The following is a 20,679-nucleotide window of genomic DNA, read 5'->3' as shown; positions in this document are numbered from 1 at the left end:
ATGGGTGTGGGGGGGTGCATATGACTGAAACTACACTTTTCCTCAGAAATTGATGACAACACTTTAGTTGACTTGCCTAGTGAGCTATGAAGACTGTGTTAGGTATGCACAAGAGGCAGCTTACATTGGCCCATTTCCTTCAGAAACTGTGCTGCTGGGTTGAGTCTTTTCATCAGGGTTTTCATTGACAGAGGCATAGCACAAATTCATTCAGCAAGCAGTTTTAAGGGTTAAGGAAAAGAATTTATTTGGATTTGAGGGCTGTATGTGTATGCTGTGTGTGGAAGGCATGATACTGATACTGTGTGGTTTTTTCTTTTTTTAGGGCAAGTTAAAGTGTTCAGGGCCCTGTATACATTTGAGCCCAGAACGGTAAGTATATCTAGATTTTAGGGTTTTGACAAGCTTAATTTTAATCTTGTCTATAATAAAATTTCTTCAGTTCTGCTAGAGTTGGCCTATTAGACTTACTGTAGTATGTTTTCAATGAAAAAGCCTGTTGATGGATATCAGTTCTTAATGTGACTAAAACTGCCTGATTAATAGTCAGTCTCCTTTTTTAAGTCCAGCTCTTCTAAAAGCATTGTGCTTTCTTCTCCAGTGTCAGTTACCAGCAACCTAAGATCAACAATCTAAGTGCTTTTTTTCTTTTCTTCCAAAGGCAACAAAAGTAATTGAGAACTAAGAGATTTGATGAACTGGTACCAACCAAAAAGGGGATGAAGTTAACAAACTCGAGATACGTTTCACTGCTTTTGCTGTGCAGTGCTCTGTTGGAAAGGCCACAGTCTTTTTCTTTACTTGTCAGGAAGGTCACAGATCCGAAAAGTTAGTTCTAGGCAAGTCAAACTACAGTATGAAAGACTGCCAGGCTGTTTTCCAGTTGCTAGAAAATGTAAGTTATGATTCTTTTGAGAGAAAAGCTGAATGTACTCTACTTTATCCAGGTACTTGTTTTACCTAAGTACACACATTCAGATTTTTGTTTACTCTTCCTTTTTTAATTTTTTTTTTTAAAGCCAGATGAACTGTACTTTGAAGAAGGAGATATCATTTACATCTCGGACATGGTGAGTCTAAGACACCTCATACAGACTGAATACTTCTGACATGTAGCATATCCCATCTAAAGTATTTTCTGCTGTCTCTGCAGAGTGATACAAATTGGTGGAAAGGAACTTGCAAAGGGAGAACTGGACTAATTCCAAGCAACTATGGTAATGTCTAAAATATTTTCGTTTGGTAAGATCAGTCACAATCAAAGGAGATCACTAAATAAAAATGACTGATACACTTATTTTCAAAAACTGATCATAGTACTGGCGTTTAACAGTCCTTTACCAGAGTATTTCAGACTACATCTGCAATACCATTCAGCACTGTACATTAACAGTGGACAGGCTGTCTTATGTTTTTATAACCTAAAGAAAGCTTGAGTTTGTCAAATGTTCATGTTTCTGGTTATGCAGATAACAGTAGTAGATGTTCTTAGTTTTGAGGGGAAGAACACTTGGATCTAAAGGATGGTGTTACAGACGGCACATGAAACTGATAGGCTTGTATTCTTGATACCCTCAATGAAAGTATTGCAGTTTTTAAGATCATCTCATTAGCGTATCTTGGCTGTATTCCTTCAGTCTATACGTTGCCTTTTTTTTAAGTAGACCTAAGGGTGGGCAGCCACAGCCTTTAGAGTAGCTTTGAGATCAAGAAGTCTGACACTGCATTGGGTGGCTTCTAACAGAAATAGATAATCAATGCTGGAATTGTTAAGTAAACCTGCATATGGACAGGAACCTAAAACAGATTATGAGCAGTTCCGTAGACCTCCTTTGATTAGGAAAGAGGGCTGTTTTGTTTGCCGTTTGTTGCTTTTTAATGAATATATTCAGCCACAGAAAACATTGTTTTCTTGGGGATTGCACCATATTAAGTATCACATACCTGTTTGGACTGAATAGAATAGAAATTGCTTTTTCAGAGTCAACTAAAATCACTTTGAAAAGCCAGATAGACAGCACAGCACAATTCTTCCAAGTCCTCCCAGGGAATGTAGGCAGAGTGGCAGTGTTACATGACAGATTTTGTCAAAACTGTTAATACGTTAGTAACTGTGGTTGCTTCATGTTGTCCCTTCTTCACTAGGCATGGTAGCACTGCTATGAATCCATGCCCTGACTTGTAGTTAGTAGAAATACATGAATAGAAGCCTATGGTGCAGTTATTGGGACCATGGCATCGAATTCTTGTCATCTGCCAGAGGTTGTCATTGTTGTATACAAGAAGAATAGTTTACACTTTGTTACCTACACTCAAATTTCTTTTGAACATTGAAGTGTGCTGTATTTAAAATAAAACCAACAATTTACTAATTCACTTTGTGTTCCCATTGAGATCATTTGGAAAAGTTGCTTCCAGAGTGCTTTACTGAAAAGTTATCTGAGCAATAGTTTAACTTCCATTTTAGGCTGGGCTGGGGGATGTGGGGTGGTAGTGTCTCTGTCAGCATGTTTGCAAAAATTCTGTGTGTAAGCAGAACAGAAGGCTCTGCAAACCCTGAGAATGAAGAGTACCAGGAACATGTCTTCTGATTTAGACAAACTGTACAAAATATCCAAAGACCTCCTTCTGGTGATTGCCTCCATTAGGACCGCCTAGGTTTGGTCTTAACCATTGAAGCACTGCAATCTCCTGTGTTCTTTTGAAACTTTTTTGCAAAAGGTGGAGACAGACCTGAAACTACTGAGACTCTGTTGGGGTCTTGTGCTCTATCTGCTGCACTTGAAGGAACATGTTTGAAAAGACTGGGAATGAAAAAGCTGATGAAGACAGAGTCAGTGTTATATGCGTTAAAAATACTTATTACTGAACTTCTGACAAGAATTTTCTAAAGACAAAGTTATTTTTAGGCTTTTGAGACAGTGTTGTTAGTGTTAATGCTTTCAGCTGTGTACAACGAGCAGTGCTTAATATGACTAGCATGTTTTGCTTATGTGATGGCTGTCTGCTCTGGGACTAGCTTCTCCCACTCTGCTTTAGGATTCTGTTCGCTGTTTGCACAGATTTTTTTAAACTGAAATAGCAGAATTTAGCATTTGCGTTTCATTTTACTCACAACTGGAGAGATAAACCATGTGAAATCTTGCAATTACAAGCATTGTGAGAGGAGAATACACCAAAGTAAGAAAAGATCTGGATAGGCCACACCAATCTTGAGGCTTTTATTTCTGGTAACTGGTTCACATTATATTTGCTTGCATTGCATCTGATTACAGTAACAGTTGGATCTGAGGAATACCCTTTTACATTCTCTGCCTCCTGTAACAAGCCATAGTGCAAAGGCTGAGAGAGCCTACTCATCTCAAATTATACACTGTCCTACTTGCCTGTACCCTTAGTAGTCACAGGGTTTTCCACCTAAAAAACCTTTTATAGAAGAGTTTGCAGATCATAGTCGCACTTCCAACTGTTTCACAGTGCTGTTAAGTTTCTTTTTGCTGTTGCAACAGCACGGTGACCAGGAACTGTTTGCTGCTCCTGTCTAGTAAAACCTAAAGCTTTTGGGATGAAGAAAAGATCTACAGAAGCCTGAACTTCAATCTGTCCATCCTTATGTTATTATTTAAGCAGTTTTGATTTGCAGACCTCCTGAAAGTTTTCCAGGGAAAATAAAAAATCTCTGTAAAACAAATAGGAAGCCTATTGACAGTGGATTTCTTTAGTTACCCTTCAGAGACCCTTTGGAAATAATTTACTCGTAACTACAGGTGGCAACCTGTAGGTTGAAAGCCTAGTTACATGCAGCTGCTTAAAACCATCTTACAAGTGTAGAAAAGGAGGTAGCAACTGAAATGAAATATGCCAGATTCCTCTTGGCTTGCAACCACTAATCAATTTGATGCTGTTCTTTGAAATTTTCACAAGGTCTTCTCTGAATTGCTTTTCCATGCATGGGAAATTGAAGTACATCTGACTAGCTCATCACTCACAAATGCTCTTTCACATTAGAATCAAATATGTATCACTGGTTCTTCTGGAGTAAATCAAAGTTTTATTTCCACACAGGTGTCAAATATCTGTTCAGTTTCAGAAGTAGTTAGAATTTACTCTCTCTTTCATTTCAGTGGCAGAGCAAGCTGAGTCTATTGATAACCCACTGCATGAAGCTGCCAAACGTGGTAAGTGTGATTTGGATTTTAGTTGTGTAAGGCTAAAGGATGATTTGTTTGTTTTCTGCCAAAATAATAATGTATTTCAAATTAAGATGTCTTGTCTGTTTTGATTGTCTGTTATCTTGAACGAGTTATCTAGTAAGTCTTGCAGCTCTCAGAAGCTGAGCTGGTTTACAGCCTGGTAGAATTGCCACTCTGTGATTGTATACAGAGAAAAAGAGTTTGGTACCATCCATTTAACTACATAGGGATCTAAAGATCTTCTGGGACTGAAAGAAAAGATGTTTGGTATGACTTGAACTGGTTGTTTTATAAATTATAAGTACTGCTGCTAATCACTTTTTGTCCTCCTAGGTTCATAGTAGGACCAATACCCTTCAGAAAGAACTATGTGCCTTTAATGACTCTGTTAACTTCTCAAAGAAAAAATACATCATCAAAACTGAATTTGTCTTTCAGGCAACCTAAGCTGGTTGAGAGAGTGTTTGGATAATCGAGTTGGGGTCAATGGCTTAGACAAAGCTGGGAACACAGCTCTGTACTGGGCATGCCATGGAGGCCACAAAGGTATCGGAGGATTAATTTGAAATGACTGATCTCTGGTTTTCTAGATTTGCTTGTTAGACTGATTGCTAAAATTGCAGGACTAAATAATAAAACCAGAATTTTTAAAATGTCATTCTAGGTTTTTTTAAAAGAAAAGTTAAAGTTAGAAGGGTGGTTTAGCTCCCTCAAGTTCTGTGTGTTTTGTTGTTGCTGTTGAAGCGGGCATTCTAATCGGCATAACTGTTGGAAGCAGAGTGGGAAGAAGGACAGACCAAAGAGAAGTGTTGTATTGTTTTGGATGTTTTATGCAGTAGCATTTCTTTGTGACTAATGATTGTTTGCTCAACGCAGTCTGACTGTTACAGATTTTCATTAGCTGATTGGATTGCTTTTTCATTGAATCTTAACCAAAATTTATACTATGAATGCAGAAAAGCCTATTTTATTTCCACTAAATTTTTCTCTCTATTCCCTCCCCCACCCCCCGGCCCCATTTTCTGCAGATATAGTGGATGTTCTGTTTACCCAGGCAAACCTAGAGTTAAACCAACAGGTAGGTTAAACCAACAGACCCTGACAGTAGAGGTGTGATGTTATTCATCCTTGGTACAAACTGGAAGTTTTTTTGCTGTATTTTAATCCTGTTACTTTTCCCTCTAACTCCACAGAACAAATTGGGAGACACAGCTTTGCATGCTGCTGCATGGAAAGGTTATGCAGATATTGTAGAGATGCTGCTGGCAAAGGGTAAAGATCTTCACCAAGGTTTCAACAATCTGTGTGGCAGACTAGGTTTCTGAATGTTTATTAAACTGTACTTTTTTTTAAGTGTTTTCCTGTAACCCAGGTACAGTCCTTAGCCAGCTTACCTGCTTGACTTTATAAGACTTGCAGAAAATGCTGGCAGCTGTTTGGAAATACATCTCACCTGCTCAAGATAAATTTCATCCTGCTTTGCGTACAAAATTAGGCACTTAACCCCAGAACAGCAATGACATCTGCTTCCTGGAAAGGGAGAGCAGCCAGCGAGTTCCCTAGCCAACTGTAGCTTATCGAAGAGCATCCATAGCTTTTTCATCTGCTTCAGAGCAGTCTACAGATGAGATTCCCTTGTCTGTTACTATTCTGTCTGTGCTACTGAAACTCATAATACCATTGCTCAAGAAATAGCTGGGACAGTGATTCATGATGAAAATTTTCTGTTATAAAGGGGCAAGAACAGATCTGAAGAACAATGAGAAGAAACTGGCTTTAGACATGGCAACCAATGCAGCTTGCGCTTCCCTACTTAAGAAGAAACAGAGTGCAGGTATTTCTGATGTTATTTTGATACACTTTTTGTTTTTAGAGAACACTTAATATTTTGACCAAATACCAATATGTTGATAGCCATCAAAACCACTTGGGAGCTATGTGGACTAAAAGTTGTGTTTAGAAGGGCTCACTTGGGAGAGGTAGTTATGCAGAGCTGTGATAGAGACCTGTGGTTTATCATATTCAGTGTTGCTGACTTCACAGAAAATGCCATTTTGTGTCAGCAAGAGACAAAAGAGTTCAGAAGATGTGGAAATAGTAAGGGAAGGGAAGGAAGTGGCAGACAGGACCTTCAGAGTGGAAAGACAGAAAGAAAGCAGGGATGGAAACTACTTTAAAGCAGTATACCACAAGGGACAGGATATGAGAGTAAAACGGTGTGGTATGTTCCCCTTTATGCCTGTCTGTTCCTCCAGACTAAGCAAAACAAACACCAACAGATGCTCCCCTTTTATTTTCTTACTGCTAATTTTTTTTTAATTTCTTGTTCCTATGTCTCTCTGAGTGACTCTCTAATAGAGAAATAAAGAAAGAATGCTTTCAGATGTTTATGAAAATAGTATCAGTGCCTCCCACTTGCGTTCATCTCTCCTAATAAAATGGTGTCCATGTCCAAAAGAGTTAGAGATACAAGGGTATTTTAAAAAGCTGAACAAAGACTGAATTGTTCAGTGTTGCATAATTAATGTTACCTGTAGCTTTCAGGAGGCTGAAGTTAAGGTGGAAACCCTAGGTGAATTACACATGAAATGAGAAATTACGAACAAGCTGTAGCTCTGTCTATGTTTTTATCAGTGGGATATGAAGTCTAGCAACTGTATTGTTGCAGGGCTAGCAAGAACAGAGGGAATGCTAGCCTGTGGGTGGTTAGCAGTTATGGGAATTAAATGGTGGAATAGCTGACTGCGGCTTTAGAAGGCCAAGAACAGCACTTGCAGCAAAGATACTGTCCAGCTTTTTGATAGAGGTAGTATCAGCATTTCCCAGAAAACCTTGACAATTTATTTCCATCAGTTTTGATGATGAAGAAAGCAGTTATAATGAAGGGCAGAATTTCTTCTGTTTCCATATTTTTTTCCAATGTTAGTTAATCCCTGTTAGGAGCACTTATTTCATCTTTCCCTGTGAATTGTAGGCACTTCATACAGGAGTATTCTCTGTTCTAATGTCCCTAATAACTGTATTAATGTTTCATTTTCTGATAGCATTTTCTGAACTTAACCTTCTAGTTCTGGTGCATTTGCTTCACTCCCTCTAAATTAATTCTGTTTCTGACTGATTTTTCATCCTTAGTCACTTCCTCTATCACCCGTCTCTGGTACTCTCACACACTATCTTTTCTTGTTTGCTTTGATATAAGAGCTGGTGTTCTCAGTCTAACTGCAATTTCAGTATTAGCTTCCTTGTTTGTTTTTCTGTCTTAATTTGGCCTTTTATAATCTCTGTGGTACCACTGATCTGTGTACTTTCTTCTACTTTGTATTTCCTTGGTTATTTTTAGTCATTTTATTCTTCTGTGTCTATTGATTCTACATTTCAGTGTTTCTAATGTCTATTAGTGAAACGATTGTTCTTTTTCAGCGATTTAGTCCTGTATTAGTAGTCTTCCTGTCCCCAGTTTCAAATCTGTTCTTATTTAGATATGGCTTCTATCATAGTCCATCTACAAAACATTTTATTTTATCCAAGGAAGCTTGCTTGGCCTCTCCTTAAATGTTCAATTTTGTGTTTTACGTGTATACACACAGATTTAAATGTCATCATTGCTGAATATATTCTCAGAAATGAAAGTTACTAAAGTCCTGTCATAGCAATGCAAAAAGATTGTATCATTTTGTGCTGAACAAGGAAGCAGTTGTTATACAGAAGAAATGGGATTTGTCCTTTCTTGAAGTATGGCCCCTTGAGCACAGGGTTCTACAATTTCTTTCTTTCCTTTCCTTTCTTCCTTCGCTGCTTCTCCTACTCAAAAAGGGAAGAAAATACTTTTTTCTCGTAGATTTCTTCTATCAAAACAGTTGAGCAGATCAGTTTTAAATTTACTCATTTTTCTTCTTCCAGAAGTCTACATAACATGGTTATCACTTCTGTGAATTATGTCAGTCTTGTTGTGTCTGCACCTGATATTTTTAATATTTTGTTTTAATGTGTTATTGCAAAGCTATGATTGACTAGGATCTTGTGGTTCCAGGCTCTCAGTAGTACAATATAATATGCGTTATATATAATCCATATTCTTATACCCATATATTTGAAAATCTATAGGCAAATAATCATCTATCACAAAAAAACCATGCTGTGTATCTTTGTACAGTCCCAAAGGCAGATGTAGTTCTCCAGGCACTGCTGCACGTCTGGTGAATACACTTTAATACTGCTGTTTGCTGCTTAGTATCCTTCAAAAGTAAAAGCTTATAAGTAGATCTAAGAAATATTTATTCAGGAAGAAACCTAGGTGAGAAAAGAGGGAGGGGAGAGAACAGGTAGAATGTGTTCGATTTTAACAGGCATTCCGAATAAAACCATTTCTTCCACCAACTCACCCATCCTTTCCTTTGCAATTTAAAGGTAATATATACAGGAAATAGAATTGAAGAGTTCCAGCTCTGCTCTACAGGTTTGAAGCAGCCAGAAGGTGGCTCTTGAAGGTCACCAACAGACTAAATCTCACATGTAGGAGGTGTGATTACTGGCTTAGGCCTACTTTTGAGATCCAGGTCTACAGGCCTATCTGTGTAGCACTAAAATCTCTATATGATAGAGGAATTAAGTTTCTCAGATGCTGGTTTGCAAGCATTGAGAATGTGAGGCTTTTTCTGTTTTTATCCTGGACTAAGAGAGCTTTCTTTCTTTTCAGGTACAGTCCGAACATTAAGTAATGCAGAGGAATACCTTGACGATGAAGACTCTGATTAGCTTTTTTCATTCAGCCTAAAGAACTATAAATTGCATTGCCTATGTCATTCCCAAAACATATCTTTACAATTGTAAAAATACCTTACTTAAAGTATTCCAGTCTTCCGATATAGCATATAAATGAGAGAGTGAAATCACGCTTTCCAAAGGAATAATCTTCATGTGTGCCAGAAGATGCCACATTTTAAATCATAGTTCCCTTGGAATTATCTCACAAAGGAGGTGTGGCATACCCTTATCGTTCATTGAATGGGCAGAGGACCATCTTCTAAATTCACAGGTTTCATCTCAGGCCTTCCCAGCAAGTGCCTTGCATCTCTAGAATACACTCCTCAAACTGAAAGGTCCCTCTGGGACAGCAGGACACCATTGCTAACATTTCCCCAAATCTCCCTGGATATAGGTTCCTTTGTGCAGATAAGATAATACTGGCACAGTCAGTACTTGCTGACAGATATGAATGGAGATGCTGCTATAGAGGGTGATCATCTTTTGCCCACATGGAGCCAGCAAGACAAGGTTTGATTTTTCTTTTTTTTAAATTTTTTTTACCCTCCCCCCCATCTTTCCTGTACCCCTCTAAGTAAGGGGTAAAATGACATGGGATGATCTGCCGCTGGATGCTTTGTCTTCTCTATTGCTATGGGCCCAATCCCTGAAATGTAAACTCAGGTGAAATGCTTGCTTAAGTCAGGTTTGCTTGAGAAATACACTTAATTTTGGACTTAGTGACTTGATTATTTTGCTTTTTGAAGTGCATTATGCTGAAACTATTTGTAGTGAAAGGAAGACAGAATATTTTTCTATTTATCCTGCCTAAATTTTTTTTTTACTGATCTCTTGCTTTTATTTTTAAAAAGTGTTCTTATATTTTGTCCTAAATTACCTCAAAGCTTAAGTGTGTTTGAAGGAATGAGGGAAGATATATATTGAATATACCACAGGTATCTTTAGAAGAGATATCTGAAACTGAATAAACATTTTTAAAATGTATTGCTTCTTCCTGTGAATTAAAGAGAACAAAAAAAATAAATTGAGCCACTTTCAAGCATCCCTGCAGAGTTAAAAAATAAGTGCTTCCTTCAGATTGCTGAAATAGCTGCAGCCAAATATACCTTACTGAGGTATACTTCTTTACTGTGATGGTAAGAAAATGTTACAAGTATTTGAGATACAATCTCATTTTCAATTTTTGTTGCTAGCTTTCCTGTTAGCAACTTTGACAGATTCAGTCCAACACAGCAGTCTGTGATACTTTAAAAAAAAAAAAAAAAAAAGAAAAAAAAAAGGAAAAAAAAAAGAAAAAAAAATCTCTTTTGAAACATTGGGGATAGATGAAAATCTCTTTTGAAACATTGGGGATAGATGAAAATCACACTAAGTATTGTAGATACTAAAAGAAGTCTAGAGCACTCTAACATCCCACTTCTAAAAATATATCGAACCATACATTGTATTTTTATTATCCTGGAAAAAACTAGACACAGGTAAAACTTGTTAAATGAGCACTTACCAAAGAAGGCAGCGTTTGATTGACCAGAACCGTGTAAGATGGAGGTGTTACACCAATAGTCATCTGCAGATATAATTCTAAACTGTTTAAGTGTTAAAGCCAATAATGTGGTCAGCTGAACAGTGATGTTTTATTTTATCTGAACTTGAGAGGCGAAGAAATAAAAAACCAAGCCACCAAGTTTTTCTCTCTAGCTTTCATTAGAACAATTGTTGAACATGACTCATAATAAACAGAGGCTGTCCTGCTTCACATTTTATCAGCCAACTATTTTTACTATGTCAGACTTTTACCACAGTCAAGCCACATGTTACGCTGCATGCTGTTGTTTAACATGATGCAATTTCACAGTGCAAGCAAAAAAGGACCTGTAATAAGAGGCTAGAGAAGCAAGAGGCTTCATGTATCGGTTACATGAGTCTTTTTCCTGCATGAATGAAGCTCACAAGGTTGAAATTCTTCAGTGTCACAGGGTATGGAGACAATGGCTCTTCCCAAGTCACCGTTTGCTCTGTCAAGATTTGGAGGCCAAGTTGGTATCCGTAAATAACTCTTAATGTGATGTCTTCTGCTACCATGGGTTCAATATCCTGCAACTTAATTGCAGCATTTGATTTAAAAATTTAATGTTATGCTCACGTCTGTGGAATTAGGTGCTGGTGGAAGACTCTGTGGTCTTCTGCAGACAGATACAGGTTCTGCAAGGGAAGAGTGGTGACAGAAGCATAAGTTGGGCCCAGAGATTGCCTGTGAACTCCTTACTGGAGTGTACTGAAGGAGAGACATTTACGTTGTAAGGCAGCCAGCTACTGCTGTAATTTGTTTCTAGGTCCAAAATTACTGCCCCTTTTTTTTCTTTTCCGCTACTTTGTTTTTCCTCGTGCAACTGTCTATTCATCATCATCATTGTGAAATACAAATCACTGTGAAAATTTATTTCAGGCAATAAATTACTTTTTGCCTAACTCAAGCAGTTAAGTTTTGATTTAGAAAAAAACAAACAGCAAAACTCATATAGCTAGAAGGAATTACAGCTGCAGTAAGATCATAGAATCATTATGGTTGGAAGAGACCTCAAAGATCATCAAGTCCAACCGTATACCCGATGCCACCATGCCCGCTAAATGCACTAAACCATGTCTTGAAGTGCCACATCTAAACGTTTTTTGAACACCTCCAGGGATGGTGACTCCACCACCTCCCTGGCGAGCCCATTCCAATGCTTAACGGCTCTAACAGTGAAGAAGTTCTCTCTAATGTCCAGCCTGAACCTGCCCTGGCGGAACTTGAGACTGTTTCCTCTTGTCCTATCGCTAGTTACTGGGGAGAAGAGACCAACGCCCACCTCGCTACAACCTCCTTTCAGGTAGTTGTAGAGGGCGATCAGGTCTCCCCTCAGCCTCCTCTTCTCCAGACTAAACAACCCCAGCTCCCTCAGCCGCTCCTCATAAGACTTTTTCTCCAGGCCCTTCACCAGCTTTGTTGCTCTTCTCTGGACACGCTCCAGCAGCTCGATGTCTTTCTCATAGTGAGATGATAGTCTTACTAGTTATGCAAACCTACTTACTGCCCTTACTTTTCTCCAATGTGTGTGTCACTACAGGCTCTTGGATAAATTTAAGACTCTTTCCAAGGACAGCTGCATTCAGGTTTGTAACAGTAATAAAAATAGGTTTTTAAGATGAGCAGCAAAATGAAAGTTGTCAAGCTTGTGTTGTCTCCCAGCTGCACATTGAAGGATATTCTGTCCTGTGTGCTGCTGGTTGAATTAACATGTGCACCTTTCTATTGAAAATCAGTTATGTTCCAGTGAGAAATTCTGTGCTGTTAGGGGCTAGAAGTGGTTCTGATTTATTTGAGGCTTTTTCAAACTAAACCAGTAAATTTTCTGTCTACTTCTTCAAAAATCAAATGCTTAATTGCTGTTTTCTAGAAGAGGAAATGGGACATTTCTTGAACTGGCTTTAGTATAGTTCTTAGTCCATCTTAGACAATCTTCAAGTTACTGTGCTGCTTTACTAAGGCAAAACTCACCTTACTGAGTTCAGCTCTTACATGTCCTATCACCTGAAATGTAATTTGCTTAAAACAGTTAAGGTCATGTTAAATGTTTGAACTCAGTGGCGCATTTTCTAACACACTTTCCAGCTTAGAACCCTCCCTGCCCCCTGAATCCTAATTTCTGAAGACAGCATTGTGTTTCTTTGTGTTTGAGTTTTATATCAAGGAGCAAAGATTGCTGAAAGTAAGTTAGCCAGACCTGGTGATCATTTCAGTTAAGTGCTACAAAGTCCGGTGTTTGAGCATGCAGCATACATCACTGAATTAAAGATTTGTTTTCAGATGTTGCCACCTTCTGATGAAGCCATTAAAGTGGAATGCAGCAGAGTAAAAAGTAACAGGCCATCAATCTGCTGCTGCTTTAGACAGATGGAAGCTGAAATTAGAAAAATTCTTTCAGGACAATGTTAGTCATACTGTACTTTGATCATATCAGGAGACAGAAACAAGCAGAAATGGTTTTAAAGAACTTGGAACAGGATTCTTCAAAAGAAATTAATTTGATATGAAATTAATTTGATACAAAGTTAGTATCCTCGTTTGCTAAAGAGATGAAAAGGCAACAGCTGTTTCTTTTTTTAAAGCTACACAATAAAAAGGCGAAGCTAAAAATAATAGTACAAAATCAGTTTAGAGAAATGTAACTTTACATCACAGGTTCTGGGGCAGAATTTGGATTAGTGGTAGTGTCTGCCTGCAGCAGGGAGAAAACCACCAGGTACCCATTTACCTGATGCCTGCTGTTTCCCAGTTGGTAATTGATGCTGAAGATGATGTGTCCAGTCTGCAGCCTCTCCTGGAAAGCTGCGTCATTACTTTATCCTTCTACCAAGCTTAGCACCCTTACTTTGGGCTCTGTAGAGCAGGTCTACAGCACACCAGAGAGCTCTGCTGGAAGAGAGAATTCAGTGAGACAATCTTCAACTGACCCATGAGCAACGTCATGGGAAAAATTAGTGTAATCCAGCCACTGTTCACCCTCTCAGTTACAGAAGCTGGGGCAATTCATTGTGGTTGTGAGCAACTCCCGAGGTCAGAGGCTGAGGGAGCCTGTTGCGAAGGTAACAGTAATTTATATGGGGTTTTTTAGTGCACGTAGAACAGCACAGATCTTGGCAGGGTACCAGGGCTCAGCTGTTCCACATACATTAGGTTTATGCAGCCAACAATGGGTCCATAACTTACCCTGTTCCATTGAGAGTTAGAGCTGTCACTGAAATCCTGAAGCACACGTGAGAGGATCTATATCTGTTCTTCACCATCAGTTATGAGCTGCTGCTTATAAAAATGGATAATTTGGAATATGTGCTATTTCTTAGCATGAAAATCCATGTTTCATCTTCTCTCCCAAAGACTGACTGTTGACTTAAAGGACTTTAGTGAGATTCAACATAAAACAGGTGTGAAGACATAAAGTGCCACAAGCAAATTGGACATTTAAAAGTTTATTATAATCGTATTTCTGATTTGAAGGTCTGAAGCAAGTCTCTGGAAACCAGTGAAAACACATGGGAAATGGAGGACATCTGTCTTTAAGCTCAGCACAAACCTATTTTTGTTTTCTTGATTTGTGTTGCTTAATATGCTATATTTTTGCTCACAGTTTTACTGCGATCACACCTCCAGTTGACTTCATGTCTACAAGGACATACTGAAATTAATCTTTAACCCTCTTTGGAGATGTTCAATATAAAATTAGAATTAAATCCTTAAAATTTACATCCAATTTTAATTTGTCTCTCCTGTTTAGCAGACTTCTATAACAAAAGTAGTTCTAGATTGTTAGTAGTTTACCTCAGGCTTTTTTAACTGAAGGTTTTAATTTTATCTTCTCGTACAATTTCCCGAAGGTTGGTAAAATTACAGCACGTTTCAGATAATCTGGAATTCATGAAAGAATAGTACATTTCCTTCTCGGTCTATCAATTTTTACTTCTCTACAAAAGCTAATTTATGCTTTTCCCAAAGATTTCTCTTTAAGCCATTTTGCTAGAAAATCCCATGGAGATCTGACATCCTACTGCCTAGCTATGAGTTTAAAAGAAGAGGAAAAAGGAAACAAAAAATGTGCCTGGACTATGTGCAGTTATACTGAAAGCAAGAGCAGTAAACATTTTGTTAATGAAAAAGTTGTGCAAGAGGCAGGTTGAGTAGCAGGCATTGTACTTAAGAGAAACTTACAGATTGATTAAAGGCCTGAGCTAGCATTTACTTTGGTTTTAACAACTCCATCTAATCAAAGAAGGTGGCCAATTCAGTTATAATGCTGCGAGCCCTTTTCAAAAAGATAGTTTCCACGTGGAGTTACAGCAGTGGAAAGTCATGGAGTAATCAAAATGCTTCTAAATTTCATCCTCCTAAAAGGCTATAGAGTGCTCTTTAGGTGGGACAAGAATAATTCAAAAGCCTGAACCACTGCAGAGGCTGAACTGCTGCAAATAGTTTCTGATCAGTAGGAAGATCTCTAAAGATGAACAGTTTACATATGCTTCTTCCAAGTGGTGCTGAAAATGCTTGAATTTTTTCAGTAGGTGTGACAAATGTCGTTCAAGTTAAAGGAGTTTGAAATGAAAAGCCATTAATACACAGGAGAAAATAGGTTGAAAGTGTCTGGAGTCATTTCTATTCCAGTTTTACCCAAAGATAGACTACACCAGACACAGCTTCAGCAGTTTTCTTGCCACTTAAAAGATTCCAGTTTTACTCAAATTATTTCAGGGAAATTCCAGTTTAGTGTTGTGTTGCCAGTTTAAGGACTGTTAGCTGTTAATTAGCTGAGCTCTGGCTTTGCTCTTTTCCTAGTGACACCAGTTGCCTGCAGCCTATGTACTGTTATTCTTTGCATTTCAGTCTAGTACTTAAAAGGTTGAAACAAAATCTGATACTCTGGTGCTAGTTTTCCAGTTCAACCTGCATGACTGACTGAAGTGCACTGTCACTCTCTCTTTACCTCAGTGACTGGATTTCCTTCAACAGTTAGAAGTATCTTGAAAGTTAAGGAAAAAATTGAATAAAAAACTAAACCTGGCACATGGACTTTATATAATCTAGTATTTTTGTTGACCTATGGGTTAGTGAAAACTCATGTGTCTTCTTGGATGTGAAAAGGTAAGAGTGCAGTATGGGCATTTTTTTTGCATACACAGTAGAAAAACCAGGTGTTTGAGTACCTGCACACCAACATAATAGCATTATTTTTATATAAATCCATATAGGCAGCCTGAAATTACTGTCACCTGATTGTATACCTAAAGCGTGCACATATATATGGCTTGATTTGGGGCTTTCTTAAGTAATCATTTGTCAAAACTTAGGTTGGGGTTTCCAGGAAGCATTTGGCTTAGGCTTAATACAGAAGGGGGAATTTCACATGAAAGAAATCAAAAATACTTGATGTTGATGTTTTTACATACCTGTAACAATGCTTTGAGACATGAGTTGAAAAAATCGGCTTAGTACTTCACGTATTAAGACACAAGTTGAAAAATTCTGCTTTTTACAAAGTAGTTAAGAGCCGCTAAGCATTGATTGATTCTAAAGTACTTCCCACTTCTGTTAAAAGACAATTTGACCTAGAATCTGTTTTGTTAATGTGTTACTAATTTTTGCACCTATATATCAGATCTTTATTATTTAATCAATCATTTAGATTTTATTTTAAATAAAATTATGTAAACCAGTGATGTCCTGCATACTGTGCTCTGAAAATTGATCACACAGGTGGCTTGGTGGGCCCAAATGCATCATTTTCATTACCTTATGAGTGGGCTTTGCTAATGAGCTAAGTGGTTCTCCTATTTGGGTTTAAAGAGCAAAGCTGAATTCTTTTGCTTTCCGTATTGGAAGTATAAAGTCTGCAGACCTCATTACATCCTGTATGAAATTCTGTTTTCTGTGTTGACCAGATCCTAATCATTGTGCTGTACAAACAAACTTACTGTCTGCACAAAGTGACTACACAGACTTTGCAAAATGCAACTGCACTTGCACTCAAGAAAATTGAAGCTAAAGAACTGTGCCCAGTCTCTCGATTTTTGGTTAACAGATGCAACATAAGATAGCACAAAAATATTTGCTTACTGTAAACTGAATGAATTTCTTGGCTTGAATTTTTCATAACTCTTCTGTAAAAATGAGTTACATTTGTGTACTAGAGAACAAAGCGTATTTGTAAAAGAACACTCTGATTGGTTCTACTGATAAAAACACATGGAAAATTTCCCTGTATTGAACAGTTTGTTAAACATAATCATCTCAGTTTACATGAATGCTTACACTGTGGTTGCAGTAAAACTATTTGATTTTGATCAAAAAATCCTGATGCTTTGCAAAAATCTGTTAACCAGTCCTTCAGTAGTTTCATTTCAATAGACAGGCAAATATTTCTTTTGCCTGGTTGAGTAGCAGTCTTTTGAACTAAACTTGTAGTGGATGCAGAGCAGGATGTGTAACTAAGCTTATTAACAATTGCAAGACTTCCAGGCTCAAAATGGAAGTCTAGATGTGATCTGAGGTCAATTGTAGTGTTTCTACTACTCTTCTGAAACAGCTATTTTCAACTGGTTTGCAGTGAGGAAGACTCTTTAAATAGGCCATCATGGAACTACATCCAGAAGCTGGGATTAGACCAGTCTGGGAGTGTGAGGGAGCATCTGAAGGAAAGTTAGCCAAATCAACAAAATATGATTTTTATAAGAGAAAGGATGCATGGATATACATGCAGACAACTCTGACTTCAGGATGGTTTCCCTGTTTTAAGTATTAATGTGTGAATTCTACTGTGAAATTCTCATCCTTGCAGCATATTTGCACCAGTTTTTAGCTGGAGGACTTAACCTCCAGTTTCATTCACTATTCCTTCTTTATTTTTTTTGTTGAAAGTATATCATTTATATGTATGTATCTTTCTGTTTAGCCTGGCGGATGAAGAAGGAAAGAGAAAGGAGAGGGAAGGACCAAGACTTGCTTAGGTTTGTGGTTGTGGTTAGTCATTTCGTACTCCCCCACGCTTCAACATACACTGTATCTCTCCTTAAAAACTTTGGGTTTTTTGCTAATTTAATTTCCTAGCCTTCTACCAATGACTTGGAAAGATGACTTAATTCCCACTTTTAAAGGCAGAACAGATACAATTTGTAGGCAAGATAAGTCACTGCATTCTCAGTTACTTTAATTTTATTGGTTGTTGCAAATGCAACCATTTGACAGAGTCCTAATGCTGCAGTTACCACGTTCAATTCTGCACTAGAGTGGATAAATAGAGGTTGTAATAGGACTAAGTGAAAAGGAAGGTTTGGCTGATTTTTTTTTTTTTTCTTTCCCAAGCATCAAAAATCTTGTAAGGGCAGGCTGTATAGGTTCTACTACACTCTTCTGCTTACCCACCATGAGGACTATGCACACAGATGTCCCCTTCACATGGTGTAAAATACAGCTGCGCTCCACCACAGGCCTAGAAAAAACATTCCTATCTGCTGTACTTCTCTTAAGGTCATGTCAGTATTTGTATTCTCATCCAGAGGCTTTTCAAGAAAGAGAGTAGACCATGGCCAATATGAATTGTTCTAAGGAACCATATCAAGGTTGACCATTTTAGAGTAAGCACAGCACAAGATGCAGGAAAACCATGAAAGTTAATAAAGGAAGAATGATAATATGAATATTAGAATTCGTTAATATTATCAGCTATTAATACATATCACAACAAAATATTTTCCAGTTCCTTAATATGAAAGGCTATTAACATTGTTAAGATGAGTATTTAAAGCTCGAACATAACCCTGAACAGAAGAAAATTCCAGGCAGGTGGAAGAAAACTAATGTTGTGTCCATACACAGGAAGCAAAACCAGCACAGCTGCAGTAAGTGTGCAGAAATTTGATACGATGGAGTATACCAATAAAGGCTAGCAGTGTAAAACCAATGGAGCATTAGCCTGAGTGTCTCATCAAACCTTATGGAGCTATTTGTGATGACTACCAGTTTTCAGAAACAGCGTATCTTTTTTTTATACAATATATGTCTTAATGCTACATGGTATTTAAATACACTTATAATGCAAGGTATGTTTACTATCTCACATCTCAGAAAAAGGCCTGTTTTAGCAAGGATCTGTTAAATGCTGAAAACTGTGTAACACATCAATTATATAAAAATTTACAATCACTATTGAGCAGGTCTGTGGATGTAATAACAAACTTGTGAAACAGTATATAATGATGTAGTTTATTATTTATGAGAATCTATTCTAATGAAGTGTTTTTTAAGAAAGCCAGATGTAGAATTGTGCACCTAGGAAGAACGAATTAAGATAATACAGTTAGAGAACAGGGAATTGTGATTTTGCTCAGGCTGTAATCTCTCCCTAAAATCAATTTCCTTCTCTGAGGGAGAATTTGTAAAATATTCTCTGCTCTTTTCCGGTTCTTACCAGTCCTTGCCTTATTCAAATGGATGAGTCAGTCATCCCAGACACCTTTTGGCACACAGCAACCGAGGGTGGCAAATTTTTTGTAGGTTTGCAGGTTTTTTTGGGTTTTTTGGAGTTCTTTTGTTTTGTGCAAGTGTGAATGAGATTTTATTCTCTTTTCACTAAATTATGGATTGATTTGTAGCAGAAAAAAAGAGTTAATAATGTCACTACAGAGCCAGCACTACAAGCTTGCTTTATACAGTGTTTCTCCACAAATGCTAGAGAACCTGTTGCAACCCAAGCAATTAGATTTTGCACTAGAATTTGGCTGATCTGCCGTAAAAGAAATCAGAAGTGAAATGAGAAAAGGGTGGGTGTCTTTGATGGGGGGGGGGGAAGAAAAAAGAAAAAAAAACCAACACAAAAATGCCCCAAAACTTTCTATATCCCACTTCCTGGTGTGTAAGGCCGCAAGACCGATTATCTGTTAGTCATACTTGATAAGTGACATTCTAATACCTAATTGTATTTTGCCAGTTCAATGGAACGTTTTCATACTAGTGTGAAACCAAATCCTCAGGGGCAAAACTGCTGCTTACAATGACCATTTTACTATGAGGTGGCCTTTTTCTATGGTGATGTATTACTGCTCTTGCAGGTCCACCTTTCTCCTAATTTTTAACAGTGCATGGTTTTGCTCTTCTAGGTTAGTACAGCTTGCAGCCCTACTGTGATGTGTATTTCCACTGTAGTAATTTTTTTAAAGCTAAAGCTGATTCCAAGCTAAGAAGCTTCCTTAAGGCATAAAAGGCAATTTAAGTACGCTTTAGGAGTTTTCTATGTCTTTTGTACTTTTTCTTGATCACCTCTTTTCTCTATAAAAGAATGAAAGCTTCTACATTCTTGGAAAAATGCAGATCAGCTTCTCTATTCCCTCAGCAGATACCCTAGGGACATCATCCTCAAGCAAGCTAGCACACACCTGGAGGTGCATAACTGAGACAGCAGATGCCTCAGGCAGCTCTTTCAGTGACCCTCTAGAGGAATACCACCGCCCAAGCATGCTGCCCATTTTGGACATGAGCAGCAGATCCCTGAAGCAGTTGGATTTGAGCACAGATGCCCCCAACAGCTCTTTTGTGAGACTCAGCAATACAAAACGATATTTTGTATCATTTAGTAAGTGTTTGGGACACACATCCTTGGGACTTCAGACGGCACGCTCTGAAGAGACCTGAATTTCTTAGAATCTTGAGCCAAATTTCCCCACTCCGTTTTGGGATGACACCTATGGCTACCCCACAGAGTATTACATGGCTCAGTGACTTTCAGTATTGACTTTGGTTTTACCTGTCGCTCCACTTTGGGGTTCGGCTGTTCTGCAGATTTTCAGAAAGCACATACTAATCAGCATCAGTAACGTGATGGGTAGTACTAGCCCTTCCTCATTTAGCAACAACTATAGAATCATAGAATCATTTGGGCTGGAAGCGACCTTTAGAGGTCATCTAGTCCAATCCACCTGCAGTGAGCAGGGACATCGCCAACTAGATAAGGTTGCTCAGAGCCCCATCCAGCCTGACCTTGAATGCCTCCAGGGATGGGGCTTCCACCACCTCTCTGGGCAACCTGTTCCAGTGCTTCACCACCCTCATGGTAAAGAATTTTTTCCTTATGTCTAGTCTAAATCTACCCTCTTTTCGTTTAAAATCATTGCCCCTTGTTCTCTCACAGCAGACCCTGCT

At 38.1% G+C, this 20,679-nt stretch overlaps 1 protein-coding gene across 1 annotated transcript; it reads left to right on the top strand.

Moving 5' to 3' along the window:
• The first annotated feature begins 330 nt into the window (after positions 1-330).
• On the top strand, positions 331-9,139 carry OSTF1 (osteoclast stimulating factor 1). Its single transcript, XM_009702718.1, has 9 exons — positions 331-372; positions 1,020-1,070; positions 1,154-1,217; positions 4,125-4,178; positions 4,632-4,739; positions 5,222-5,271; positions 5,387-5,465; positions 5,929-6,027; positions 8,890-9,139. Exons 2-9 carry the CDS (start codon positions 1,068-1,070, stop codon positions 8,946-8,948), a joined length of 516 nt encoding a protein of 171 aa, XP_009701020.1. The 5' UTR covers positions 331-372; positions 1,020-1,067; the 3' UTR covers positions 8,949-9,139.
• The last annotated feature ends 11,540 nt before the right edge of the window (positions 9,140-20,679 follow it).

The sequence above is a fragment of the Cariama cristata genome, unplaced genomic scaffold, assembly GCF_000690535.1.
Source record: "Cariama cristata isolate BGI_N322 unplaced genomic scaffold, ASM69053v1 scaffold40876, whole genome shotgun sequence".
Classification (NCBI taxonomy): Eukaryota; Metazoa; Chordata; class Aves; order Cariamiformes; family Cariamidae; genus Cariama; species Cariama cristata.
Note: the sequence above shows the minus strand (reverse complement) of the source record. Positions and strands in the feature narration are given on the sequence as shown.